Source organism: Neopsephotus bourkii, unplaced genomic scaffold (assembly GCF_033783945.1).
Source record: "Neopsephotus bourkii isolate Nb327-2 ecotype Australia unplaced genomic scaffold, CSIRO-AGI_Nbou_v1 NB_481, whole genome shotgun sequence".
NCBI classification, from domain to species: domain Eukaryota; kingdom Metazoa; phylum Chordata; class Aves; order Psittaciformes; family Psittacidae; genus Neopsephotus; species Neopsephotus bourkii.
The window spans coordinates 1648087-1671527 of NW_026900982.1; the positions used below are offsets into that span (position 1 = coordinate 1648087).

The 23441-nt window shown below is 44.0% G+C and overlaps 1 protein-coding gene across 4 annotated transcripts in view; it reads left to right on the forward strand.

Moving 5' to 3' along the window:
- Window positions 1–23441, forward strand: part of NRBP1 (nuclear receptor binding protein 1) — a 39495-nt gene that overhangs the window by 13257 nt on the left and 2797 nt on the right. For 3 of the 4 annotated variants that reach the window (XM_061350289.1, XM_061350293.1, XM_061350290.1), the window contains exons 3-13: window positions 2802–2924; window positions 3314–3415; window positions 3498–3587; window positions 4095–4135; window positions 5422–5516; window positions 9481–9504; window positions 20707–20790; window positions 21030–21088; window positions 22222–22320; window positions 22397–22529; window positions 22802–22904. In XM_061350289.1, the coding sequence (XP_061206273.1) occupies window positions 2802–2924; window positions 3314–3415; window positions 3498–3587; window positions 4095–4135; window positions 5422–5516; window positions 9481–9504; window positions 20707–20790; window positions 21030–21088; window positions 22222–22320; window positions 22397–22529; window positions 22802–22904 (953 nt within the window). The remainder of the gene's footprint in view (window positions 1–2801; window positions 2925–3313; window positions 3416–3497; window positions 3588–4094; window positions 4136–5421; window positions 5517–9480; window positions 9505–20706; window positions 20791–21029; window positions 21089–22221; window positions 22321–22396; window positions 22530–22801; window positions 22905–23441) is intronic. The other variant, XM_061350291.1, reaches the window with a different exon arrangement.

The following is a 23441-nucleotide window of genomic DNA, read 5'->3' on the forward strand; positions in this document are numbered from 1 at the left end:
CTGAGCAATCTGAATCACTGTGGTTATACTGATCTTGTAGTCATTTGTGACTTCAGTGTATCATCTGCAGTAACAGAATACTGAATGCAGTTGGGCTTGTTGGGATTCCCTTGGAAGATTATAAAGAGGTCTAGCCCCTATACTATTTGTTGTCAGTCTAAACTGTCAAGCTACTGGTGGAGTAGAATAGAATAGTTCAGCTGGAAGGGATCTGCAAGGATCACCTGGTCCCACTGCCTGACCACATCAGGGCTGACCTAAAGCTAGACTATTGTATTAAGAATACTGTCCAAGTACCTTTTCAACACTGACAGACTCAGGGCAGCAACCACCACTCCAGGAAGCCTGTGCCAGGGTTTGAACATCCTCTCAGTAAAGAAATGCTTCTAATATTAAGTCTGAGCCTCCCCTGACAGATGCAGCTTTGAACTGTTCCCAAGCACCCTGTTGCTGGATCCCAGGGAGAAGAGCTCAGTTCCTCCCTACCCACCATCCCCTCCCAGAGAGCTGCACAGAGCAACAAGGTCACCCCTCAGCCTCCTCTGTCCAAACAAGACCAACCCCAAGTGCTCAGCCGCTCCTCACAGGACAATGCTGCCAGCCCTTCGTAGCTTGCTTGTCCTCCTCTGAGCACATCTGAGGACCTTTGTGTCCTTCTCCAACTGTGGGGCCCAGCACCTCACACAGTGCTCAGGTGAGGCTGCACCAACGCTGAACACAACAGGACAGCCCCTCTGCCCAGCTGGTTCTGCCATGGCTGGTGCACCCCAGGGTGCAGTTTGCCCTCTGGGTGCCAGGACCTAGTGCTGGCTTCTACTGACCCTGTTGCTGCCAGCACCCATGTCCCTTCCTGCAGGGCTGCTCCCCAGCCACTCCTCTCCCAGGTTAAACTTGTGTCAGGTGCTGAATCTGGTATTTTTCCTGTTCCTTTTCATGCTGTTGATGATTGCCCAATGCTCCCATCTACCTAGACCAAGAGGCCCTTAAGAGAGTCAACAGCAACTCCCAGTTTGTTATCTAATGAACAGGTGTTTATAATGCAAACCATTAAAAGTTGATATTGTACAACAGTAAACATATTGTCTCAGTGGACTCCTTGCTCACGATTCTCTTGAGTACATGTCCCGTTGTTGTGTTAGTTCTTGTTGTTCTGCATTGTATTAAGAGCTTGAGTTTAGTTGACTGGTAGCATGACTTACAAGTTCTTCTTGGTACCCACCTTCTTGTGAAGAAACAGCAGAGTTTCTTTACAAATACAAGCCTTAGGTTTTTTGCATTTCAGTATGGTCAGCTGGATGCTTTGAGTCTGTACTCAGCCTGCCATAGAGTTAAAAGCATTGCCTGCTAGAAACTGGTTTCTTCATTAGTTTTATTAGTATTGTGTTATCAGCAGTTATTTCCTACAGTATAGTGTCTAACTAATGTAAGTGTTGTATGAGGCAGATCATTTATCTCAGTTCTCATTAGTTTAACACTGTAAATGAAATTGTTTGAATTTGATCATTGAATTTGTGTCCCTGCCCATGGCAGGGGGGTTGGAACTTGATGATCTTAAGGTCCTTTCCAACCCTAACGATTCTGTGATTCTGTGATTCTGTGATTCTGTGATTCTGTGATTCTGTGATTCTGTGATTCTGTGATTCTGTGATTCTGTGATTCTGTGATTCTGTGATTCTGTGATTCTGTGATTCTATGATTCTATGATTCTATGATTCTATGATTCTATGATTCTATGATTCTATGATTCTATGATTCTATGATTCTATGATTCTATGATTCTATGATTCTATGATAGTGTAAAAGTAGCTGCCAAAGGGATGGGATTTTTGAGGAAGCCCTTGTATATGGTTAGAAGCTTCCAGTAAGGGGGATGCTGATGGGGTCCCTTGTAAGGGATGTGAAGATGAGAGAGCAGGAAAAGCTGTGACTTTGAGGTAGTGGAAGTGGAAGGTGAGTCTGGATTTGCTAGCCAAATCTCTATATTAACTTTTACCACAAGGGAAGAGTTAGATCAGCTGAAAGTTATCTTTGCATCTTTGGATGCTGCTACATATCACAGGAAGAAGAATGTTATGGTAAACTGCTGCTGGGAGTGTTGTTCATCTTGTATTTATGCATTAAGTATTTCTACTGCCCTAGCTGTTCTTGTGCTAGGCTTTAAACTCTTTGTTTTGTCAGGTCCTGTGTCAGGCCCTTACCCTGTTGCTTTCTCAGTGCTCATCTGTGTCTTTGATACTAGCTGTGGATGTGCTTGTTCTTGTGCTGGGTTAACTTTTGCACTTATTAATAGCAGAAATGATTGTAGCAGTTTTGATTGTGTAATCAATTCCTGATTTTTTTCCCAACTTGCAACAATCCCTTTCTTTCTCTTTGCTTTGGTCAGTTTCCTCACTTCAGTTTTGTGTCTCACCATGTTTCAGAAAATTCCTTCAGAAAGTGGTGTCTGAGTTCTTGGGACTTTTTTTTATATCCCTTTTGTATGGTTGGAGGGCTTCCTTTGTGGTTAAATGAACTTTAGAATTTTCTTTCACGTTACCCAAAGTATTGTTACCAAAAAGCAGCTTTTACTATGAAACAGCCTTTGTGCAAAAGATTTTCCTCAAACATGGCCAGGGCTGCTGCTTACATGGCCTATTTGGGTATGTCCCATTCCTGAAATACATGTGCACAACCCTGTCCTGGAATGCTCATTTAATTGAAAGTTAATGAGCAAAGTTCATAATACTCAAAAGAAGGATGTGCGGTAGTGTTCTGGTCTTCCTGGCTTAGAGCCTTCATATGTCTTCATCCTTCCCACACAGGTGAATCAGCGCAATGTCCCAGGGATTGACAGTGCCTACCTGGCCATGGATACAGAGGAAGGTGTGGAAGTTGTTTGGAATGAGGTTCAATTTTCTGAGCGGAAGAACTTTAAACTTCAGGAAGTAAGTTGACCTGTTTCCCGGCAAAATGTGGAAAACACCTTGCACCAGTGTGGGATTATAGACATTGATGACATTTCATGTGCATTATTGGCTGGATTTGGAGTGCTGTGATGCTCAGATGTACCAAATTCAGCTTAAGCCGGCCTGGGCAGAAAATGCAATGGAGAGCTGTTGTGCTATTTTCCTGGGCCTCTTGTGTTCATTTAGTCTTGGTGATCAAGCCATGCTCAGCTCTGGTACAGTGTAAGGTGAAATCTGTTGCTGTTTGTTCTTAGCATGGGAGTTTGAAGTATGCAGTGTTGTTGAAATGGACCAAGACCCAAGAAAGTGGTAACATGTGGGCTGATGCAGTCTCTGATACAACATGTCTTTGTCTTTCTGATATTAAGGAAAAAGTTAAAGCGGTGTTTGACAACTTAATTCAGCTGGAACATCTGAACATAGTGAAGTTTCACAAATACTGGGCTGATGTGAAGGAGAATAAAGCCAGGGTAAGTAGAACAGTTGAGTTTTCTCACTATGCCTGTAGTGAGGTAGAGAAGCAGAAGGTAATGTCTTGTACTGCTCCTACAGGTGATCTTCATCACTGAATATATGTCTTCAGGGAGCTTGAAACAGTTCCTGAAGAAGACAAAGAAAAACCACAAAACTATGAATGAAAAGGTAGCTTTTTTGTGTGTGCCTATATTCACTTAGTGTCATCAGCCTCTGGAAAGGTTGTTCAGCAGAGGATTCTGATGAGAAGGCAACCTGGTGATAGCAAGTGGTTGTAATTCTGTTTTTATTATTGTAACTAGTTCAGTTGCAGGTTCTCTTGGACAGCTGTCCTGTGCTGTTTGCTTTGTTTCCAGCAATTCTGCAGTTTTGTATCTATGGTGTGACAGGCATGTCCCTTTCCATGTGTGCATACAGGAGAGAGGGAAGAGGTCTACATGAGAGAAGTTAGGAGGGGAGGTGTTTCTTGATCCATATGAATATATAGAAACTAAACTAAGCATGAGAGTACTGATCCTCTAAATGCTTATTTCCTACCTGCCTGTACTGCATAAAATCTAAGATGTCACAGATGTAGCATATATTCCTTCATATGAATGGTCTCTGAATCACAGAACTATGGATTAGTTCCTCATCCTTGAATTATTTTTATTCTTTCTGTTCTTGTGTCTGTAGGCCTGGAAGCGATGGTGTACCCAGATCCTCTCTGCTCTCAGGTATGTAAGTTACCAATCTTGCTGTCTAGCCATCTGTTTAAGGGTAGCCTCTCTTGTGCTAGAATACTAAAAGCTGTAAACATACATGCTGCCAAATAGTAGCAAACTTCATGGAATAGAGCCTGGAGAGCACCTTCAGTCACCCAGCCTGGTTCTTATCCCAGCCACATTCTGCAGAGTGTCAAGTGCACTTCCCCTAACAATCCCCGAGTCTTTAGTTAGACAGTACTGAAACCTCCAAAATAGAGTAACGGGTGCAATATAGGTTTTAGATCCAACAGTTGCAACTGATTGTGAGTTTGGGAGCATCAGGGAACTCTCCAGAGTATCCAGCTTTATAGTCTGGATCCAACAGGATCTTGTAGAGAAGTCTTGAAAGAAATTGCATTCTGTGTATGAGGAGTGAGGAAAACTTTCTTAGCCTTGGCTGGCTGCAGTCCTGTAACATGCAGTGGATTCATAATTATTGTGGTGTGACACTGTAAGAAGTGCATGTGGATCTATACTTTTCATGATGATGCATCTTTTTTCTGCTGTCTTGGTGCAACCCAGTTGCATACAATGTGGGGGTTTTGTTTTGGATTTAAAGACTCTTCCCTACGTGAGCCAGACTTGGTATGTAGCTAACAGCAGCCTTGGAGGAACAGTAACCCAGATGACCAGCCACGACTCCCACTTCGTAGAGAAAATTCTGTTGCCATTTGGCTTAAATATAGGTGTTGATGAATAGTTGGGATTCTAATAAGCTTTTCTGGGAGCTGACAGGCCTTATTTTTGCTGGATCCTAACATAAACCCAAGCAGACTGAGGTGCAAAACGAGGTAGCCTCAAATGTACCTGGGACCCCAGCAATGAAAAGCTTTATTTGTGCCAGCTGAAAACATGACCAGTCATGTTTGTACATCATTGTAGGGTGAGAGTAAGGCTCTGATGTTTTCAGTGTAAAACACCAAAGTGGTTTCAACACCCACCTAGCAGTATTAGGATGAATGAAAGAATTTTTTTAACTCTGATACCCTGGGTTTCTTGGGAACTGATCAGAGAAAGCTTTCTGTTTCCCCCCATGTTTTAGATATTGTTTGTTAGAGAAAATAGTTTAATTTTCATAATTCCCTCCCAGCCTAGAGGCTCATGTACAGTCACTTAATTGTACCTCGCTACTATTGTAAGTCCCTGGCTTGTACCCTTTGCCCTCTTGTTCTCTTCTGATGTTTCTTGAGGCAGGGAAGGATTTCTGGCTTTAGTCTTGGTGCTTTTCTGACCAGTCCTCTGTTCTGTATCTCTAGCTACCTCCACTCCTGTGATCCCCCAATCATCCACGGTAACCTGACTTGCGACACAATCTTCATTCAGCACAACGGACTGATCAAAATTGGGTCAGGTAAGGCTTGCTGGAGTGACCTTTCCCTGTAAGGCAAACTGCTCAAGCAGAAAAAGGCATCTAATCCTTTCAGTGTTACTTGACACGATAGGCATGTATGTACACATGTTGCTCCATCTCTGCATCGGGTGTTCCAGGGATTGGTAGTAAAATTAACTTTTGATTGGACCACCTTCAGGTGCAGGAAGGACTGATACTGGATATTCTTTCTCCTGTTAGCCCCTTTCTCATTTTTTGGTCTCGGGGGACCCCCTGAGAAATGGTGCTGAAACTTCCAAGTTTTGTATGCACCTTATGCTTGGATTCATCTGCTCTGCAGTCTTTTTCACGTTAATATACACAGAGTTGTGAAACTTTGAGAGCTGTCTGGAGAGCTGTGTCCACTGATGCCACATGAGTACTTATTGTTGCAAACACAGTCAAGCTTATATGTTCTGGCTGCAGCAAGCTACACGTCTTGGCATCCTCATCCAGCATCCCTCACTTTGGCCTGGACTTCAGGATGCTGAGTTTGTCTTCTGCCTGTTTGGCAAAGATGTACCCTGTTCAGGCAGCCACCCTGTGCAGAAGTGTTTTATTTCATAAGTAAGAAGTAACATTTCTGGCATGCAGTGCATCCTTGCATACTGATTTTTATGTTATTTTTCCACCTTTGCTGTTCCTATGCCTCTAACAATCTGTCTGCATTCACGATGCATTGTGTTGTACTTTGACATAACCTTCCAAGTGACAGTTGATTATCTGTTTTCCAACTTCTGCAAGTATTCTCAAACCTGAGGAGTGTGCACTTGCTGTCCTGTAGGCTTGTCTGTGTGTATTCTTGGTTTGATGCTGACCATGTACAGGGGAGAAAGCTGTGCTTTGCCTGTCATCTTCTTCAACTGCAGACCTCTGTGACTTTTCATCAAAGAACTCTTGTGCTGTCTCTTTGTTCCAGAACTGGGGCCTCTATACTCTTTTAACAACCTCTGATACATGCTTGTATGCAGGGAGACTGGCTCAGGGCAGAAGGAACACTCAGTTCTCTATCTGCCTGTAAATTTGATGACTCGCTCTTCACACAGGCTGATGGCATCATGGGGTTTGCTTTGTCATCTTTCCCTGACTTTGTCCAGGTGGGAGAAATTTCCAAGAGCTGTGTACATCTGATACCTGTATGTCGGCAAGCACAGCTGGCTCCCTGGCATTCAGTTCAGGCCACTAATGGGAAGCTGATTGTAGACTTGAGTGTGTAAGAGATTCTTCTCTTCCTAGTTTAGCTTAAAAGTATTATACAGCTGCAGTCTTTCTGATTGGTAGCCAGCACTTTGTCAAAACAAACCACTTGAAGCTGGTGTCTAGAGCCCTGGCTTTTTACCAGAGGGAAGTTATACATATCAGCAAAAGTAACATCTCAAGAGCATTCAGGCTCCCAGTGATGCCGTTCAGAGGTTGTCTAGAAGAATGTTGGCTCTTGAGTGTGGGTTGCAGTTGCCTCAACAGGCTTACACCTTTGTGCGCTCCCTCCAATTCCATAGAGCTTTGCTTCTACTGGTCATGTTGGGAGGGACAGAGGCAGTTAGACAGAAGTGTTCTGTTAAAGGCTAATGGGTAGCTGTGTGCTGTAACAACTGTAACTTCAGCAGGAAGAGATCATACACTGGGATCGTGTGTGTGCATCAGTGCTTAACCGCTGTTGTTCCTGAGCAGCTTTCCTCCACAGCTGTAGGCTGCCTTGCTCACCTTGTGTCCAGAAATGATTTTTTTCTGGGAGATGCTGGTCCTTAAATAAAAAACGAAGTAAGGATGAGTGGACTTGTGTTCAGAAGAGGAGTCCTCTGGATGTGAAAACTATGGCTCCAGTGCAGGGTGGAATTAAAATTGCCAATGTTGCAGAAAGCATTCTTACTCCTGTAGTGCCTGCACAACTAGAAAAGTCAGAACTGTGTCACCAGAACTGATGGCTGTATTTGAGCTTGAGATTTTCTAGTACTGCTGACTGCAGTACCCTGACAGGCTATTCTCATGTTTGGGCCCTGGACAGGCTATTCTCATGTTTGGGGTCACCGGCAATGTTAGGCCCATGTTTATTACTTCGAGTAATTTCTTACAACTGGCTGGTATCTGAAAACTTTCATGCATTTACTTAGAAGTGAGAAGTGGGGCAGCAATTCTCATGGATTTAAGGGCAATGATGATTCAGTGCACTATGATCTGCTCTTTGATACTGTCTCTGTCCCTAGCACCATTCTGAGCTATGTTCCTGAAAGCTCCTCTTTCCTCTGTTTCAAGCAAAGAGAATACTTGCTGAATGTGGGGCAAAATCTGGGGTAGGAAGCCACTACTGTTCTTCAGAACATCCATCTGCAAGGTGAGGAAGTGCTAGGCAAGTATTGACTGTGACTTGTGTCACAGCAGAAATGGCTCGTACTTGTTCCTGTGACACTTGCTTAGGTGTGGGAGCAGCTCTTTTGCCTATGACTTCTTACTGCTGCTTCAGATTGCAGAAGCATGTGCACTAGCAGGACTGACCACTGTTTTCTTATTCTGCATGAAATTCTGGATCAGTCTCTTGTTTCTAGAGCCATCTGTGCACTGCAGGTAGAAAAGAGGTTAGTATCAGGGTTTTGCTCTTACTTTTGCACTAAGATTTGGAAAAAGGGATGAAATCTTTGTATTCTAGGGGCCATCTGTGGAAGAAAAAGGGAGTGTGAAAGAGGGAGCGTTTCTCATACTGCTTAAATGCAAAAGCCATTCATAATCCATTAATTTACAAACTCTTTTCTTCTTTTAGTGCCATAAAATGGAAGGCTAGTAAACTTAAGGAGGAAAAGCGTCAAGTGATGAGCTTTGTAGGATATGTGATAAGGATTAGAAAGATGCCTGCAGTTTTTAAACTTAAAACTGGTGTTCCCAGCATCTGGAATGTTCCAGCTGCTTTCTGGAGTTGTGGTCAGCTGAAAACATCCCTTGTGAGAGGTCCAAGTTGTTTTCTGTGTGCTCTTCCAAAGGATTCACATGCCAACACCTTGTTTCATCTGTGCATATCTATATTGTCTAACAAGTGGGCCTGTGAAGGGAGCATTTGTAAGATGCTTTACTGTTATATGGCAAAGGTACTCTGTAAAGGAGAACAGTGTGTTCAGACAGGGTGTTGGATGCTGCTGCTTGCTTGCGTTAAGTAATTTTGGGAGATGTTTCTTGTAATTCTTAATGGGAATGTAAGAACCAGTCACAGATGGAAAAAGGTGATGGTGTTGAATTAAAACCCCTTGGGGCAGCTCTTGGAGTGCCCTGACAGAACTGAAGCCTCAAATTGGAGTGTCTTGTACTGTCTTCTGATGCCCCTGAGACATGACAGTGTACAGGCATGTGCCGACTGAGACTTGCAGTTGTGCTAGTATATTTGCAAATAGTGGCTCTAGGCACTTGGCTGAGGTATGTGCTTTACTGCCTTCAACATACCTGACCTTTTTAGATTCAGTATCTTTTTAGTTGCAGTCAGTCCAGGGTCTCCTTTCAGTTGCAGGCCAAGGTGCCAGGAGACTTGAGTCTTACTTGGTCTTAACTCTGCTATTAAATTATGTGACCATGTATGTAAGTATGGGTTCTGCTGCCCAGATCTGTGCTTGGATGTAGAGAAAGGTAGCTGTCTGCAGAAGGGGGTGCTAAGTGACTGTAGAGCACTCAACAGAAAAAGCAGGATTTCCAGCTGCTTAGCCTCAGAGTTGGCTGTAATCTTCTACTTGGTCAGAGGTGTCTTATCTCCTTCACTCATTCTGATTCTCAATTAGGAAACACCTGTATTTCTTACATTTATTTTAAAAAGGTGGCTGGAGGCAGGGCCAGATTCTCAGTCTTGTCCATGTTTTGCCATGATTCTGATCTAGCTGTCTCTATCGATGTTAAGTGCTTGCTGTTTCATCAACTCATTGACTTCTATCTCGTTTTACTTCCCGCTTACGGGCTGCTCTGTTTCCAACAGTCTTTCATAGGATATTTGCTAATGGTGAGCAAACTTCTCCGCTCCTGTGATGTGACTATCACTATATATGTAATGTACATTATTTTATTTGTATATATATATTTGTATATATACGTGTGTGTCTATATTTGTAACACACACAAACATACACATTCTCTCTATTTATGTAGTGTTCCCTTGCTCTAAGGCGGCTGTTAAGTAACATTCCATGGCTTAGATGCGTCCCACTTTGAGACCCTGCATTCTGTGTTGGGATACAAACTCTTCCTCATGCTCTCAGCCACAACCTTACAGAGAGGGAGCACTGCCCTTTGTGAAGTCTCCTGGTTGTTAGTTTTCTTCCTCTCCTTGTTCTTAGAGTGTGCTAGCCCATGGACTCTAGTGCATGCTAGCTCCTGCATGTCAAGCCAAGTGGACGCATTGCTCTGAGTCCTTTCCAGCTGAACTTTGCACATACATTAGGCTCTTTCCTGCTACTGCTCTGCTAGACTTGGCTGGGCACCAGACTTGGACTAGCCTTTGCTTTGTGCTTGGCTATCCAATTGCTTGCTTGTAGTTTTAACTCCTTTGATGTTTTGTTTTTAAGATGAATGTTTTGGTGACTGTGTCTGGCTCCTGATGGCCAGGGAAACATCCTGTTCAAATGAGTCCATGATTGTGAAGTAAGGTTTATTGATTGTTTCCCCAGACAAAGCTCTATTTTCAGGCTGAATTGTGCATATGAGAAGAGAATTGGCCTGCGGTGGGAGGTAGAGAAGGACTCAAGTGCTACAATTTGTAGTCCTGTTAAATAGAATGCTGCATTTACACTTTAAAATAGTTCTTTATTTTTTGTCATCGGGGTTGTTCTTGATTAGAAGGGTTAGAGTTTGCTTCTACTGAGTTGGCAACCTACTGTCAGCTGGAAGTGGTGGAAAAGAAAGGGCCTGTCCAAATGAGCTGTGTGCCACCTTAGTGTTTGCAGGAGGAGGATGTGGTGGGCTGCTTTGCATCACCAGCAGAGGAGAGACTCAAAAAACTAAATCTGGGATCTTTTCGTAGTGTAGGGGGAAGGGGATGTATTCAGGGCTTGAGGCGTTGAGAAGGCATATTCCCTTGAGGATAGCTTGTTTGCCAGAGTGCTGTGAGCTGGGCAGGTTGGGCTGTGACAGTTACGTACAGCAGGCTGCTTTTGTGTCATGAACGGGGCACACCAGCAGCAGACTGACTGGTCCAGGAGCAAGCCCACAGGATGAGAACAGGACTGTGCCTGGGCTTCAGTGAGGGTTCAGTTGCACTGATGGCACCAAGGCTTAAGACCAGCAAGCCATTTCTCAGAAATCAAGTTACCACTGCACTAGAGGCCCTCATTCTAGCAAGGCAAGAAGGGCCTCAGCCGGTGGTCCCTGGGCCTAAGAAGGTGCTGTGGTGTCTCACTTGTGTTGAAACAGCACCAGGTGGCCTTGAAATACTGAGCTTTCTTGGCTGGTTTCTTGAGAACTTGTTTTTAACAGTGCTGTAGTATCAGTATGCACTGTTCATATGAGAGATGGAAATTGTTTAATCCTTAGATCTTGAACAGTGACTTGGGTTTGAAAACAATAAATATAGGGCTTCTGTTTTGCTTGAGCACTGGCCTCATAACGTTGTGAGTAGCATGCTTTCATAACTAATCTCTATTTTAGTCATTACTTCACTCTCTTGGATTTTTGTTACCTGTTTAAAGACTTGGTTTTCATACCCTCAATAGACACCTGTGATGGTCATTTAGAAATAAAATATGGGTTACTAGAGTAGCTTGGATATGGCTTTGCTTGTTGTTTGGTTTCTTAGACTAAGACAAGTGTGGTTTAGAGAAAAAATAATGGATAGCTGAAATGAGCAGACATAGAAAAATCTATCATAAAAATGGAAATCTTTCACCCATGTTTGCATTCATTTATGAAGACTTAACATGTATTTATGTTGTTTAGCTTCTATCCATTCAGTTTTATGTATAAAGTCAAGCAGATCCTCTACCAAGCCAAACGTTTCAGTTGCTTAGAAACTTTGCAAAACTAGGATAGGCTTTCACAAGCAGGGGAAAAGGTTTGTCTCTGGCTGGAGGTGCTGCAGGGAATGAGATCTGAGAGAGCAATAGTTTTGAGTGGAGCTTTTTCTTTTTTCTTTTTTTTTTCCCCCCAAAATGCTTTAGAAAGTGGTAGCAGGTCACTTACATCTTCAATAAAGGCTTTGTCTCACCTTGGTCTCTGCTGTTCTTTGAGAATCCCAGTGGTGTAAAAGCCTGCCATAAAGTGAAGATTTTTCACGTTTGGACTGTCATTGAGACACTCTGAACAAACAGTGGAATAGCATGAGGTTAATTTCTAATTGCAATAAATTGTCAGGCCTCTCATGATTTAGCTGCTGTTAAGATTACTAGAGTGGCAAAATGGCTACCAGAGACCTGCCTTGATTTTTGTATATAAGCATGCACCTCAAGTCAGGAGGAGCACTTATACTTGATTATCAAGGGGCTTTGAACTGATGTGGCTAGGTTTTGAAATTTCAAATAGCACTTGACTGAATGTGTTATGATTTTGTGTGTGTTTGGGGGGGGTGGTGCTGGGGGGGGCTTAAGTCTAATTTTGTGATTAGAATTGGTGCCTTTGGCCTTGTTGCAAAGTTACTGTGTGGAATGCATACTACTTAACAGATTTGGCTCCTGCTGTGGCTTGATGGTAATAAAGCCTCGTTTTAATTTTGCAGAAGGCTTAAAAGCTAGCTCTTGCTTCTTGTGCTTGCCTTCCTTGCTCAGGATGCTTTTGAGCTGCTGTGAGTCATCTCGTTCATGAAAACACTAGCAAACAACTGTCTTCTAGACTGATTGTTATTTTCAGTTAACTAGGATCTTCTGAAAAGGTTTAAATTTCCTATTTCAGTGCTCCAGGTTATGAGAACGTGCCTTTTCTGTGGTCAGATTTATTCTTTTTTGTGTTGCACTGAAAGCAGGCGCCTGCTGCTTCAGCTCTGCTGGATTGTGGGTTTTTTCTCTGCCTTTATGTGGATTTCCAGGATGTGTCAAGGGACATGTCTTACTGTCGTCTAGGTCTTCATTTACCTATTTTAGTATTAGTATGGTAGTTGAGTATGTCCACTCCTTTTGGGGTCCTTTAATTGAAGGCATGTGGAACATTAGCATTTTAGAAGGCTTCTTCCTGATGATTCTTGAAAGATCTCTTTAACATAAACTCAGCAAGTATTTACATCCCCATGTACATGCTCAGGGCTAACCTTCTGTGAAACCACTTCTGCAGATCAGATCAGGACATGGGGATCCTGAGGGACAGCAGGCTGATGGTGAGCCAGCAACACAAAAGCGGCCAACAGTATCTTAGGAAAGAGCATTGCTGGTGGATTGAGGGAAGTGATCCTTCCTTTCTTTAGCACTGGCAATGCAACATCTGGGGCGCTTTGTCTAGATCTGAGCTCCACATTACAAGACAGACATGGACTTAATGGAGAGAGTCCTGACAGGGCCACGAAGACAATTAAGGGACTGTACCAGCTGTCCATAAGAGGAGAGGCTGAGAGAGCTGAAGCTGTTTGGCCTGGAGAGAAGGAGCCTCAGAGGGGTAATTTCTATATTATAAATACCTCATGGGAGGGAATGAGGAGGAGGGAGCCAGCCTCTTCTCTATAGTGCCCAATGATGGGACAAGAGGCAAGGGGCACAAATGTATAGAATGATAGATTGGTTTGGGTTGGAAAGGACCTTAAGATTATATAGTTCCAACCCCCCTGCCATGCCTGTTTTAGCTGACCCTGCTTGAGCGATGGGGGTGAGCTATATTCTCAAGAGGTCACTTCCAACCTAGACAGTTATTGTGATTTTAGGCCTTGAGGCATGTGGACCGAACAGTGTTTTCACTCTAGTTTCTGCTTTTAGGGAGTGAGCTTTTCTGTTTAAGTCTTTCAAGGCCACTTGCACAGCTTCACTTCAGCATGTTGTGACAGAACAGTAATCAGACATGTGAAGTTTGAAATTCAGGGAAGTTAAACTTGAAATAGTCAAAACTTGTGGAAGCTGCTTAAAACATAACTTTCAGAGTCATGTTTCTGAGGACTCTATCAGTGTATACCTTCTGAGAATAAAACATTCCCCCAGAGTAGCTTGGTTCGTAGCATTTCAGCGAATGTCTTTTTCTTGTTTTTCTGATTGCATGGAATTCTTGCACTGTGTGAGGCTACTGCAGATAATGATTGTCCTGCCATTTCAGTTAAGAAAGAACCGAGTGGTAGGCCTACTGCACCTTCATCTTTTTTTATATAGAAACTGTATTGCAGTCAGAAGATGCAACCCAAGCAGGATTTTGCCTGCTCTGTGGGGCCTTTGTTCCTGTGGTCTGTAACTTAGAATTTGGCTTTGTGTGCAGATTTTGAATCTCTCTATGCAGGTTGTTCAGAATGAGGTTGTTTGTATCATGAACTCATTCAGATAAAGTGCTAATCATCTGTTAAGTTCCCCCTTAGGACCCTGCATGCAGCCATGATTGACAGATACTTGTAAGATAAATCCTCTTTATCTGTTCCCGAGTCTATGGTCTTTTGTTTCCTGCTCTGCCTACTCCCACTTTCTGCTTCATGTAATGGATGTGGTCAAACATGTAAGTTTAAAACTTAGGTTTTTATTTAAACATAAAAATACCACCCACTGCTTTACAAGAAGTCTAATGCAGGATGATAATTTTCCTTCCTATCATTCATTTGCATGCCTTCATATATACATGGGTGAACAATGTGCCCTTGTCACAAAGGCTGTTGATATCTGGAATGCACAGGCAAAATATTGCTAGCAGCTCAAGGGAGGAGATCCTTCCCCTCTGCTCAGCACTGGTGAGGCCACACCAGGAGTGCTGGGCTTCCCAGGGCAAGAGGGACTGGCAGTATGGTCCAGTGAGGGGCCATCAAGCTGGTGGAGGGACTGGATCATCTCTGCTGTGAGGAAAGGCTGATGGAGCTGGGATGGCTCAGCCTGGAGCAGCGCAGGCTCTGGGTGATGGAATCCATGTCTGTAAATACCTGCAGGGAGGGTGCCAAGAGGATGGAGCCAGGCTCTTCTCAGTGGTGTCCAGTGACAGGACCAGAGGCAACAGGCAGGAGCTGGACCTTAGGAGGTTGCCTTTGAACACCAGAAAATGCTTTTTCATTGAGAGGGTGACACAGGCATAGGCTGCCCCATGAGGTAATGGAGTCTCCATCTTTGGAACTCTTCAGGGGCTGCCTGGACATGGTCCTGGGAAACTGGCTCTGGATGTCCCTGCTGAACAGGAAGGTTTGGACAAGCTTGACCTCCAGAGGACCGTTCCAACCTGAACCATGCCATGATTTTATGATTCTGTATTGATTTCTGTGGAACTCTCTGAAAAGAGAACTCTGAAAGTACATGAATTTTTGTATGATACCAGCTCTCTGTTGCAAGTACCACTGGTTCTGCTTCAGCAGAATTTTCTGACTTAAAACATGGACAATGTTTTAAGCAGAAATTAGTTCTGCTACTGAGAAACAGTGTCAATGGATGTGATGAACATTAACATGGATGTAAGCAGCTGGGGGCTGTTATTTGACACTGGGAGCTGTTATGTAGTGAACTTTTCATATACTGAACTTCTTTGCCTCTTCATCTCATCAGATATTCAGCTGTTAAAATAATAAAATCCTCTTGCTTTTGGTGACTCAGTGTTGCAAGTAACTTTGCAAACACTGTTTACAATCCCCGATACAGATCTGCAGGGCTGTAGGATGCTTGTATTCTGTGATTAACTTAAATACGCCCTGCTTTTCCTGTTTGACTCAGTGTTTAATGGCTGTGTGCTGCATTTCTGTTTCCAATGGCTTCCCATTTGCTTATTTTTCTAGGCTTTAACCTCCCTAATAAAAATGCATTTGTCATCTTTGTGTGCAAATGAAGTGAACTGTGAAATGTCTTGTGTTTATGCAGTTTTATACCCTTTTGCAGTAGTGAAAATGTCTTGAGTATGAGTGCAGGGGATAGCAGTGTGGCCTCATAGCTGTCCTGTCCCTGTGGCCACTCCTTCTTCATAGCTGCAAACAGATGGTCTTGTGTTCAGTTGATTATTTTTGTGTCCCTGTGGTGCTGGTACAGTGCAGGACAGGTAAGGTGGTTAATCATCCCCTGTTGCTGGATTGCATAGCAAGCCTGGGACTAATCTTAAAGGTTAGTTGTTGATCCTGCTCGCTGTCATCTTGCCTTCCACTGCTTTCTAAGCCTGCTGAAACATGGAGAATGGTGTTGTTGAGCACTTTACTAGAAGAGTGTAGTAATACAGTCTTGCTTTGGAGAATGCTTAGGCATTTGCAAGAGACCAAGTGTTTCAGTGGCTACTTCAGGAGGAAAGGAAGGACTGTCTTTTGTACTCGCAGGGAGGAAGTGTTGAATGCAGAACAAGGTGGGTGTGAATTTGACACATGACAAGAGGAAAATGTCTTCTGCAGCACGTAGTGTTTAAAAGGGCAGTTTGCTGGGTGATTGGGCATCTCTGCTAAAAGCTGCCACTGCTGACAGTTGGGAATTAATGCCACCAAGTTCATTCTTGGCCAGCTCTCCTAATGACTTACGGGCACTCTGAGCTGTCCATTTACCCTGGTGAGCTCCTTCCTCTAGTATGTCCTTGAGGGTTTGAGAAGTCTGCAAGCACCACAGGTTCCTGTAGTAATGGTAATTATTTCTCTTTATGGTTTTATTGTCAGATTGAGTTCAGCTTGCCAAATGCAAGTTGCTTGTCCTACCTTCTTTTGTGCTTCACTGTCTTCCCATCATCTGCCCTGCATAACACTGTATTTGGCTGAATCCTTTTCTAATGTTCATCTTTGCTTTGCTGATTCTGTGCCGGACTGATCAGTCATACAGTGCTATGTCTTTTAGTTTGGCCCTTGCTGTCGTCTTCTCTGTGGCTAAGAAAGCCATGTTCATTTTTAATGTTGGTGATCAGGCTTTCCTTTTTAACCTTTGTTATTTGTCTTGCTTAATATAACTGCCCTTAGCCTTCATGCATCTGATCTTTCACAGAATTAAATCATCACTAGATAGAGCAGTGAATGGCAGGTAGCAACCATCTGCAAGTCATTCAGAAGAGCTTGTGTCAGAGGCATATTGAAGTGTGTGTTCTTTTGTACAGTTAAGAGCTTGTTTTAAAATGTACGCTCAGGCAAAGCTCCTCTCAAGCCTCTGTCTGTGCTAAATGGCTTGCACACCAAGGTGATGGACCTAAAATAGTGACCAAAACAGACCAAACCAAATGTTTCTTGTCCCAGCTTCTAAAACACTATCACAAGATGCAACACTTTTGTCTGCCTTGTTTAACATTCTCACAGAGAATTTTTCAGTTGACTTCAATAGCAGCTTGTTGCTGTCACAGTGATGAATGGAACAGATGTGTGTCTGGCAAAGCTGTCTCTGCTTTGCCCTAAGGCATGCAGTGCAGAATCTGGTGGTCTTAAGCCATTTCTCTACTGTTGCATTGCTTCAGCTTTGCAATAACAAAGCAAGGTTATGCGTGTGACTTCTAGCCAAGTTTCACGTGACCTGTGATATAAACTGCTAGAACAGGAAAGAGGCTTGCCAAGTGTGGCTGATCAAACAGTGCCAGGCTCTGCAACAGTGGCAGAAAAACGTGTTTGAGAATTCCAGTGGGACTCTGCAAGTTCAGGGGCACAAGGACCAGAATGTCAGAGGGGACAGGTCCCTGGGTGGCCTACAACAGCTAATTCAAAACTGACTTTCTCTGTATGTGAGCTGGAAGTTCCTACAGACAGTGCAAGCTCAACTCTTTCCAGAAATACCTCTGCCACTGCAAAATGTCCACAGGACCTGGATGCAGAGAAGCTTATTATCAAGTCCTTAATGAGGTACAAACAGCTATCATAGATAGAGGCTGGGCTTCCAGAGGATTTCATTGACTTGCCTTTCTGGTATAGGAGTGACTATATTACATCACTGGCTAAGGTTTCTGTTGATAATACCTTTTGTAATTGATCACTGCCTCTTCCCTGTTCTTAAATGGGGCCCAAGAGCAAAGAACAGAATGGCTGGATAGTCAACTAGCCCTTGCCATCCAACATGCAGTAGTAATAGTCTTTAAAGACACGTTGGAAAATAAAGCTAATCAGAACATCATTTGGAAAATTACTTTACACTTGGCTATTTTGCTCCATGTTTGGCAGGATAGCGTTGTCCTTTGTAGTACCATGCCAGAATTCCTATCTGAGGACATTGGTCCAACACTTGATGGTATGTGCTGAGTTTCTGCAGTGCTGGCACTGTTCACACAGTGAACTGTCTCTTTCTCAGGGCAGGCCTTGCTGCCTCTGCCCTTCTCCAGGGGTCTGGCCCTGGTCAGACAATGGGGCTGTAGGATCTTGGTAGTGGTTGCCAGACCTCTGACTGTACAGAATTGTGCAGCTGAAGATGGGTTCCTGTTTATTCTTACAATTCATTGTACTGATAAGAAAGGCAGAACAAATACAAGACTTATTTTATAAATCTTACTTTGTATCCCCAGATTGCCCAGTTAGTTCCTGGTAGTCAGAGGTTGTCATGCATGCAGTAGATGTTAGGTTTACCAGGGTTCACAAAACCACCTATTTGGTAACTCATGCATACTGCATGCTGCACAAAGACACCCAGTATTCCATTAAAACAAATTCAGACTTTAGAGCAGAAGGGTTTCCGAAGTCTTTCTGAAGCATACTCTGTTGCAAGAAAAACTGGGACAAAGTTATAGTTCATGTAGACAGGGAACAAAGCACATTTGGGATCAGTGAAATCCTATGATGCATTACACGCTGGTCCTTGGGGGAATGCAAGAATCTTAACAGTATTGGATATTCTGAGGAAAAATCTGTTCTTGGTCACAGTGTTCAGGTGGTTGTGCATATGCAGCAATATTGCATTTCTGATGGGCTCAGTGTCTGTCCCTCTGTAGGACTGTAGCTGTCCTTATCTCTTCCCCTCATACCCATCAGTGATATACTATAGATTTAGGCAAAATTAGTTCCTGCAAGACACCAGCAAAAGTCCTGGAAGTCGTGAGTGGCCATGAGTGCCTGGTGGGTGTGGGTTTTTTAAGGCAAAATGTCATTTGACATTAAGTTGTTTGGTTTTACAGTGATGAATTGTTCTTTCGAATAGAAAAGAATAAATTACTTGGAGGGCAAAGGGGCCTGTACTCTTAAACCTGATCTTGATTTCTTGGCCAGAACATCTACAGAAAGGAAAGAGGAGTAATGATGGGGAAATCAGCTGCTGGAGAAGACCTGACATAGCCTCTCCTCTCTCAGTAGCCACCTATAGACCAGACATACACAGTGGGTGACTTAAGGCAGATACTGCCTGTAAACCAAAGCAAGTTAATAGGGCTTCTCCATTATGGATGTTTGGGAACCTCTTTAGAAGGCCCAGTATGAGAACCTGTTGTGCTGGACAAACCTTGGATGATTTACCCTGTATGCTGAGTTGAACACTGGCTGGAGGCATGGAGACAGGGCTGAAGCTGAAAAGGGGCTGCCCTACCCAGAGGGGTTTGGAGTCTTTCAAGTACTGGTCTAATCAATGTTGAGGATGTATAGAAACATTGGGAACGTGCGATGCTGAGGTAGGTCAGGATATCCTCTAGCAGTGCAGGGAGACATTAGGGGACTGAACAAATTCCAGTTCTAACTCAATAGTGCAAAATACAAAGCTGCACAGAATTCCAGAGCTGCTCATTTGGGAACTGAGGAGGATCTGGCATCTGCTAGCTGTTCAGGAGAGGAATTTGACCCACTTGCCAAATGTGCAGTGGTACAGTCCCCAGTAGAGAGAGTTGATGTGATTGTGCATGGCCCTGGCCAGAGTTCGTCTAAAGCAGTCAGTGTAACTGACAAAATGCAGAGCAAGTCTTAAGAGGAAGACAGAATTTAGCTTACTTTACTTTACTGTAAGTAAGTGTAGTGCTGTGAAGCTGAGAGGAACTTGTGGTGTCTGTAAAGAGGTGAGCACTAGGAATTGAAGTAATCTACTGGACTCCTAAGATAAAAGCTAGCGCAAGAACAAAAAGCAGTAAACTACTCATGAATGGTTGATTGGGAAAGTAGACTCTGGCCATTGGAGCACTATTTCCAGTGCTCGAGTAAGATCATATGGTTTGGTATGTGCAACAGCAGGGTTGAGCTGATTCACCAAGGAAGAGCTTTCTTTTCTCAATAGAGCCCAAAGATCATCTCTCCCCTGAGGCTGGGAACTAGTTCAGTCTCATTCATTTGAATCCTCTTTGGTATGTGCTACCCTAATCCAGGAACACCTGGAAAAATACACCAGTAGCAGTACAGACCAGGACCAATTGTGATTGTTCAGGACACTGACAAAGCAGCTTGAGACTGTGGGACCAGGCATGTTCAAAGGTGAAAGCAGAGCTTCAGAAGGGATGGATGATCATTCTCTCCTCTCTGCTTACCTCAGTGTTTCTCTCTGGTGGAGCCAGCTGCTTAGTTTTGGAAAGTTGTTCATAGTGTTTTCAGCTGTGGCTATCCCAAAGGGTTTTGGGGGGTGGGGGGTGTCCATACTTGTGCTCTGCTTGTTCTTATGACTGAGAGTTATTCTTTTCCCTGTGCCTCTGAGTGGTTTGTGGTTGTAGCTGTGGGGGCTGCTGGGAGACTTCTGCTGTGAGGGTGGTCATCTCTCCTCATTCAGCAGCTTTGCTTGACTTTGACTTGAGGCAGTTTGGCACCAGTACCCTGCTGATATGTGGAAAAGTTGCCTTGTAAGTCTGTCCTTCTAATAATGACTAATTGCAGTGATCTTAGCATCTCTGGCTGTTTCTAGGGCTTCTGTTGAGTTGTTTGTGACAAATGTTATAGATCTGATTTAAGTTAGGTGCTTTCAGGACTTGCACTCCAACAGGGTGCAACTTCCCAGCTTGTCTTCCTATGTAGCAGAAGCTATGATCACAAGGTTTGCTCTTTGGTCTCCAGGTTTGCTCTTGGAGAGTAACGCTAAGCTGCCTGAGTCAAACTGCAGCCAAGGAAAGAGTGGAGAAATGTATCAGTGCAGGTGACCGAAGATGAGGGACTGATGAAGGGTCAACTAAACTCCTTTCTGTTGCCCCCTTGGCTACCCAGGGGGGCCTGGAGTTGCATGTGTTCGCTAGGATCTAGTCAGGGATGGGCTACAGTTTCCTGCATCCTAAGCATTCATGACTTTTGTTCTAGTGGCACCGGACACAATTAACAACCACGTGAAGACCTGTCGTGAGGAGCAGAAGAACTTGCACTTCTTTGCCCCGGAATATGGAGGTAGGGTGTGGCTACAGCTGCAAGCCTGGTTTTGTTGGCCTTACTAATGCTTCCAAGCTGTTCTGCATCTTGTTTTCAGCTACAGCCCCATGACAGATGTTGCATTAACAGTTTTGAGTTATTTGCCTGCTTAAATGCTTCAACTCCTCAATCTTTTGATAGCAGAGGAAGGAGAGAAGGCTGCAGAGGGAGAGAATGCAGGGATGGACTGATAACACTACCTTATTTCTGTGTTACAGAAGTTGCCAACGTCACCACTGCTGTGGACATTTACTCCTTTGGGATGTGTGCACTGGAGGTGAGTGTGGAAACTTTGACTGTGGTAAAGAGAATGAATTTGAGGGAAGGAGATGGCTCTGTAGATATTGTGGTTATGGGTGGTTTAGCTTGGTAACAAGAGCATTTCGTTCTCTGAGTTAAATGCACTTTGCCTTGGATGGTTCCCTGTTGAAGCTCCCCCACATGCCTTGCTCCTAGTAAGATACAGCTCAGGAATGGGTAGTTCTTTCTGAAATTTCTAATGTGCAATTAATTACTGTGCAGGTTTTGTCCACCTCTGAAGTCTGACCCACTGGCTGGTGGGAACAGTTACTACTGTAAACCGTACTTCAGAGTACATGGAGAACAAAATTCCCCTTCTAGGGAGTACCTGTTCTTCTTGTGGTATCTGGAGGAGAGGACGTAGTCCATAACTTTTCTGGGTCAGCCTCTCCCTGCCTGACATAAGTTGTGATTGCAGTCAAGCACGGGTCTGACATACATGATCTTATCAGCTTAGTGGCTGCTCTTGTCTGTGCAATCAGCAGGCCCAAGTCTAGGAAGTGGGAGTTGTAAGTAGGAGTATTTTCTGGGAAGAACTGTCAGCAAGAGCCAAAACGAAGAATTCTCTATCTTTGCTGCACATCCCATAAGTAGGAAGAGAACTGTGGAAGCTCTGAACTTTCAGGAGGCAAAACTTGAGCTGAATCTTTCTGCCAGCCTTTCCTAGCTGGGAATTTGTGTATGAGTTGGCTGGAGCCAGTTCTGGATGGCATTGTGTGCTTGCTTTTCTTCCTGTAATACAGAGCTATTCATACAGCCAGGAGGGACACTGTCAGATTCTGGCAGTGATCCAGTTACTGCTTCATTAAGGGATGGGAACTATCAAGCAGAAGTACTGGCCAATGGATCATGAGATTCAAGATGGAGATAAGTACTGTCCAAGGTGATGCTGGCAAAGTTTTCAGGTCTCCCTGGTGATCCATTAGGCTGCTAGAAACAAGCAATCATAATGAGGCTGTCATTCTTTCTCTGCCTCCACAGACTGTGACCTTAAATAGCACCACACAACTTGGTTGTTATGATCTCATGCTTGGCAGTGGTCTCCTTAAACTCTGGTCAATGCAGTCAATAATTCTCCATGAAGTCTGATGCACTGCTTTGTGTTTGCAGATGGCGGTGCTGGAAATACAGGGTAATGGAGAGTCGTCCTACGTGCCCCAGGAGGCCATTAACAGTGCCATCCAGCTGCTGGAGGACCCCTTGCAGAGGGTGAGTGAGGAGGGATCAGTGGCCCTGAAGACATATGGGCATTTACACATGGTCTCATCAAAGTTTTGTTTTTCAGGAGTTCATTCAGAAGTGTCTAGAGCAGGACCCTGGCAAACGTCCTACTGCCCGGGAGCTCCTTTTCCATCAGGCGTTGTTTGAGGTGCCATCACTAAAGCTACTGGCTGCTCACTGTATTGTTGGACATCAGCGTGAGTATGGACTCCTAGGTTGCCACATTCCTGCATTCTTGTGAAGCTTCCCTAAGTTGTCAGTACATCTGGCAGCCTGGAAAGCAAGGCCTTCATGCTGCTTTAGACAGGGACCAGGGCCTTGTGAAACAGACCTGTGGTCACTGCAGAGCCTGGAGGACTATGGTTCCCTGCCTGTTTGAGTGACTTTAACAGCCTAAAGCCTCTGAGGTTTTTATTGCTTTTCTTAGGTTGGAAAGGAATTGCAGTTGTTCTAACTTTTGTTTTGATAGATATGATTCCTGAAAATGCTTTAGAAGAAATGACCAAAAACCTTGACATGAGTGCTGTGTTGGCAGAGATTAACCATGTGGACAGGGAAGGAGTCAAGATGATGTGAGTACCTTGTGGTGTGCCTGGAGGGAACTGCTCAGGTGCATGTGGAACAGATGCCAGGGCACTGGGGTGTGAGCACTGATGGATCTGTCTGGGACTCTGCCCTTCAAGTTAGTGATGAAATACCAACACTATGAAACAGAAGGGAGTTGGTGGGTGCTGGTGGTGAAGGGCACAAAAGATTCTGTGGAGGGTAACTCCTGGGTGGAAGAAGATCTTGCACTCGTCATATGTACAGGTCCCATGCAGCTGAGATGTGAATTGTTCCCCAGATGGAAGTTAACACACTGTAGTTGGAACAGTCCTGAGCAAAACCTGATTGAACAGGTTGGGAAAGTGGCTCTGATCAGTCACAGGCTTGTCAGATGAAGTCCAGCATGTTGGAGAAACGGTTCCTTGGTGTTTTCTTAATGGAGCAGCTCATTCTACAATATGCAAGGGGAAAAGCTGTTTTCAGCAGCTATCAGTAACACAAAGCAGCCATTTAAACTATAGAGGTGGCTCCCTAAGTAAGCATATGGAGGAAGTAGAATGCCA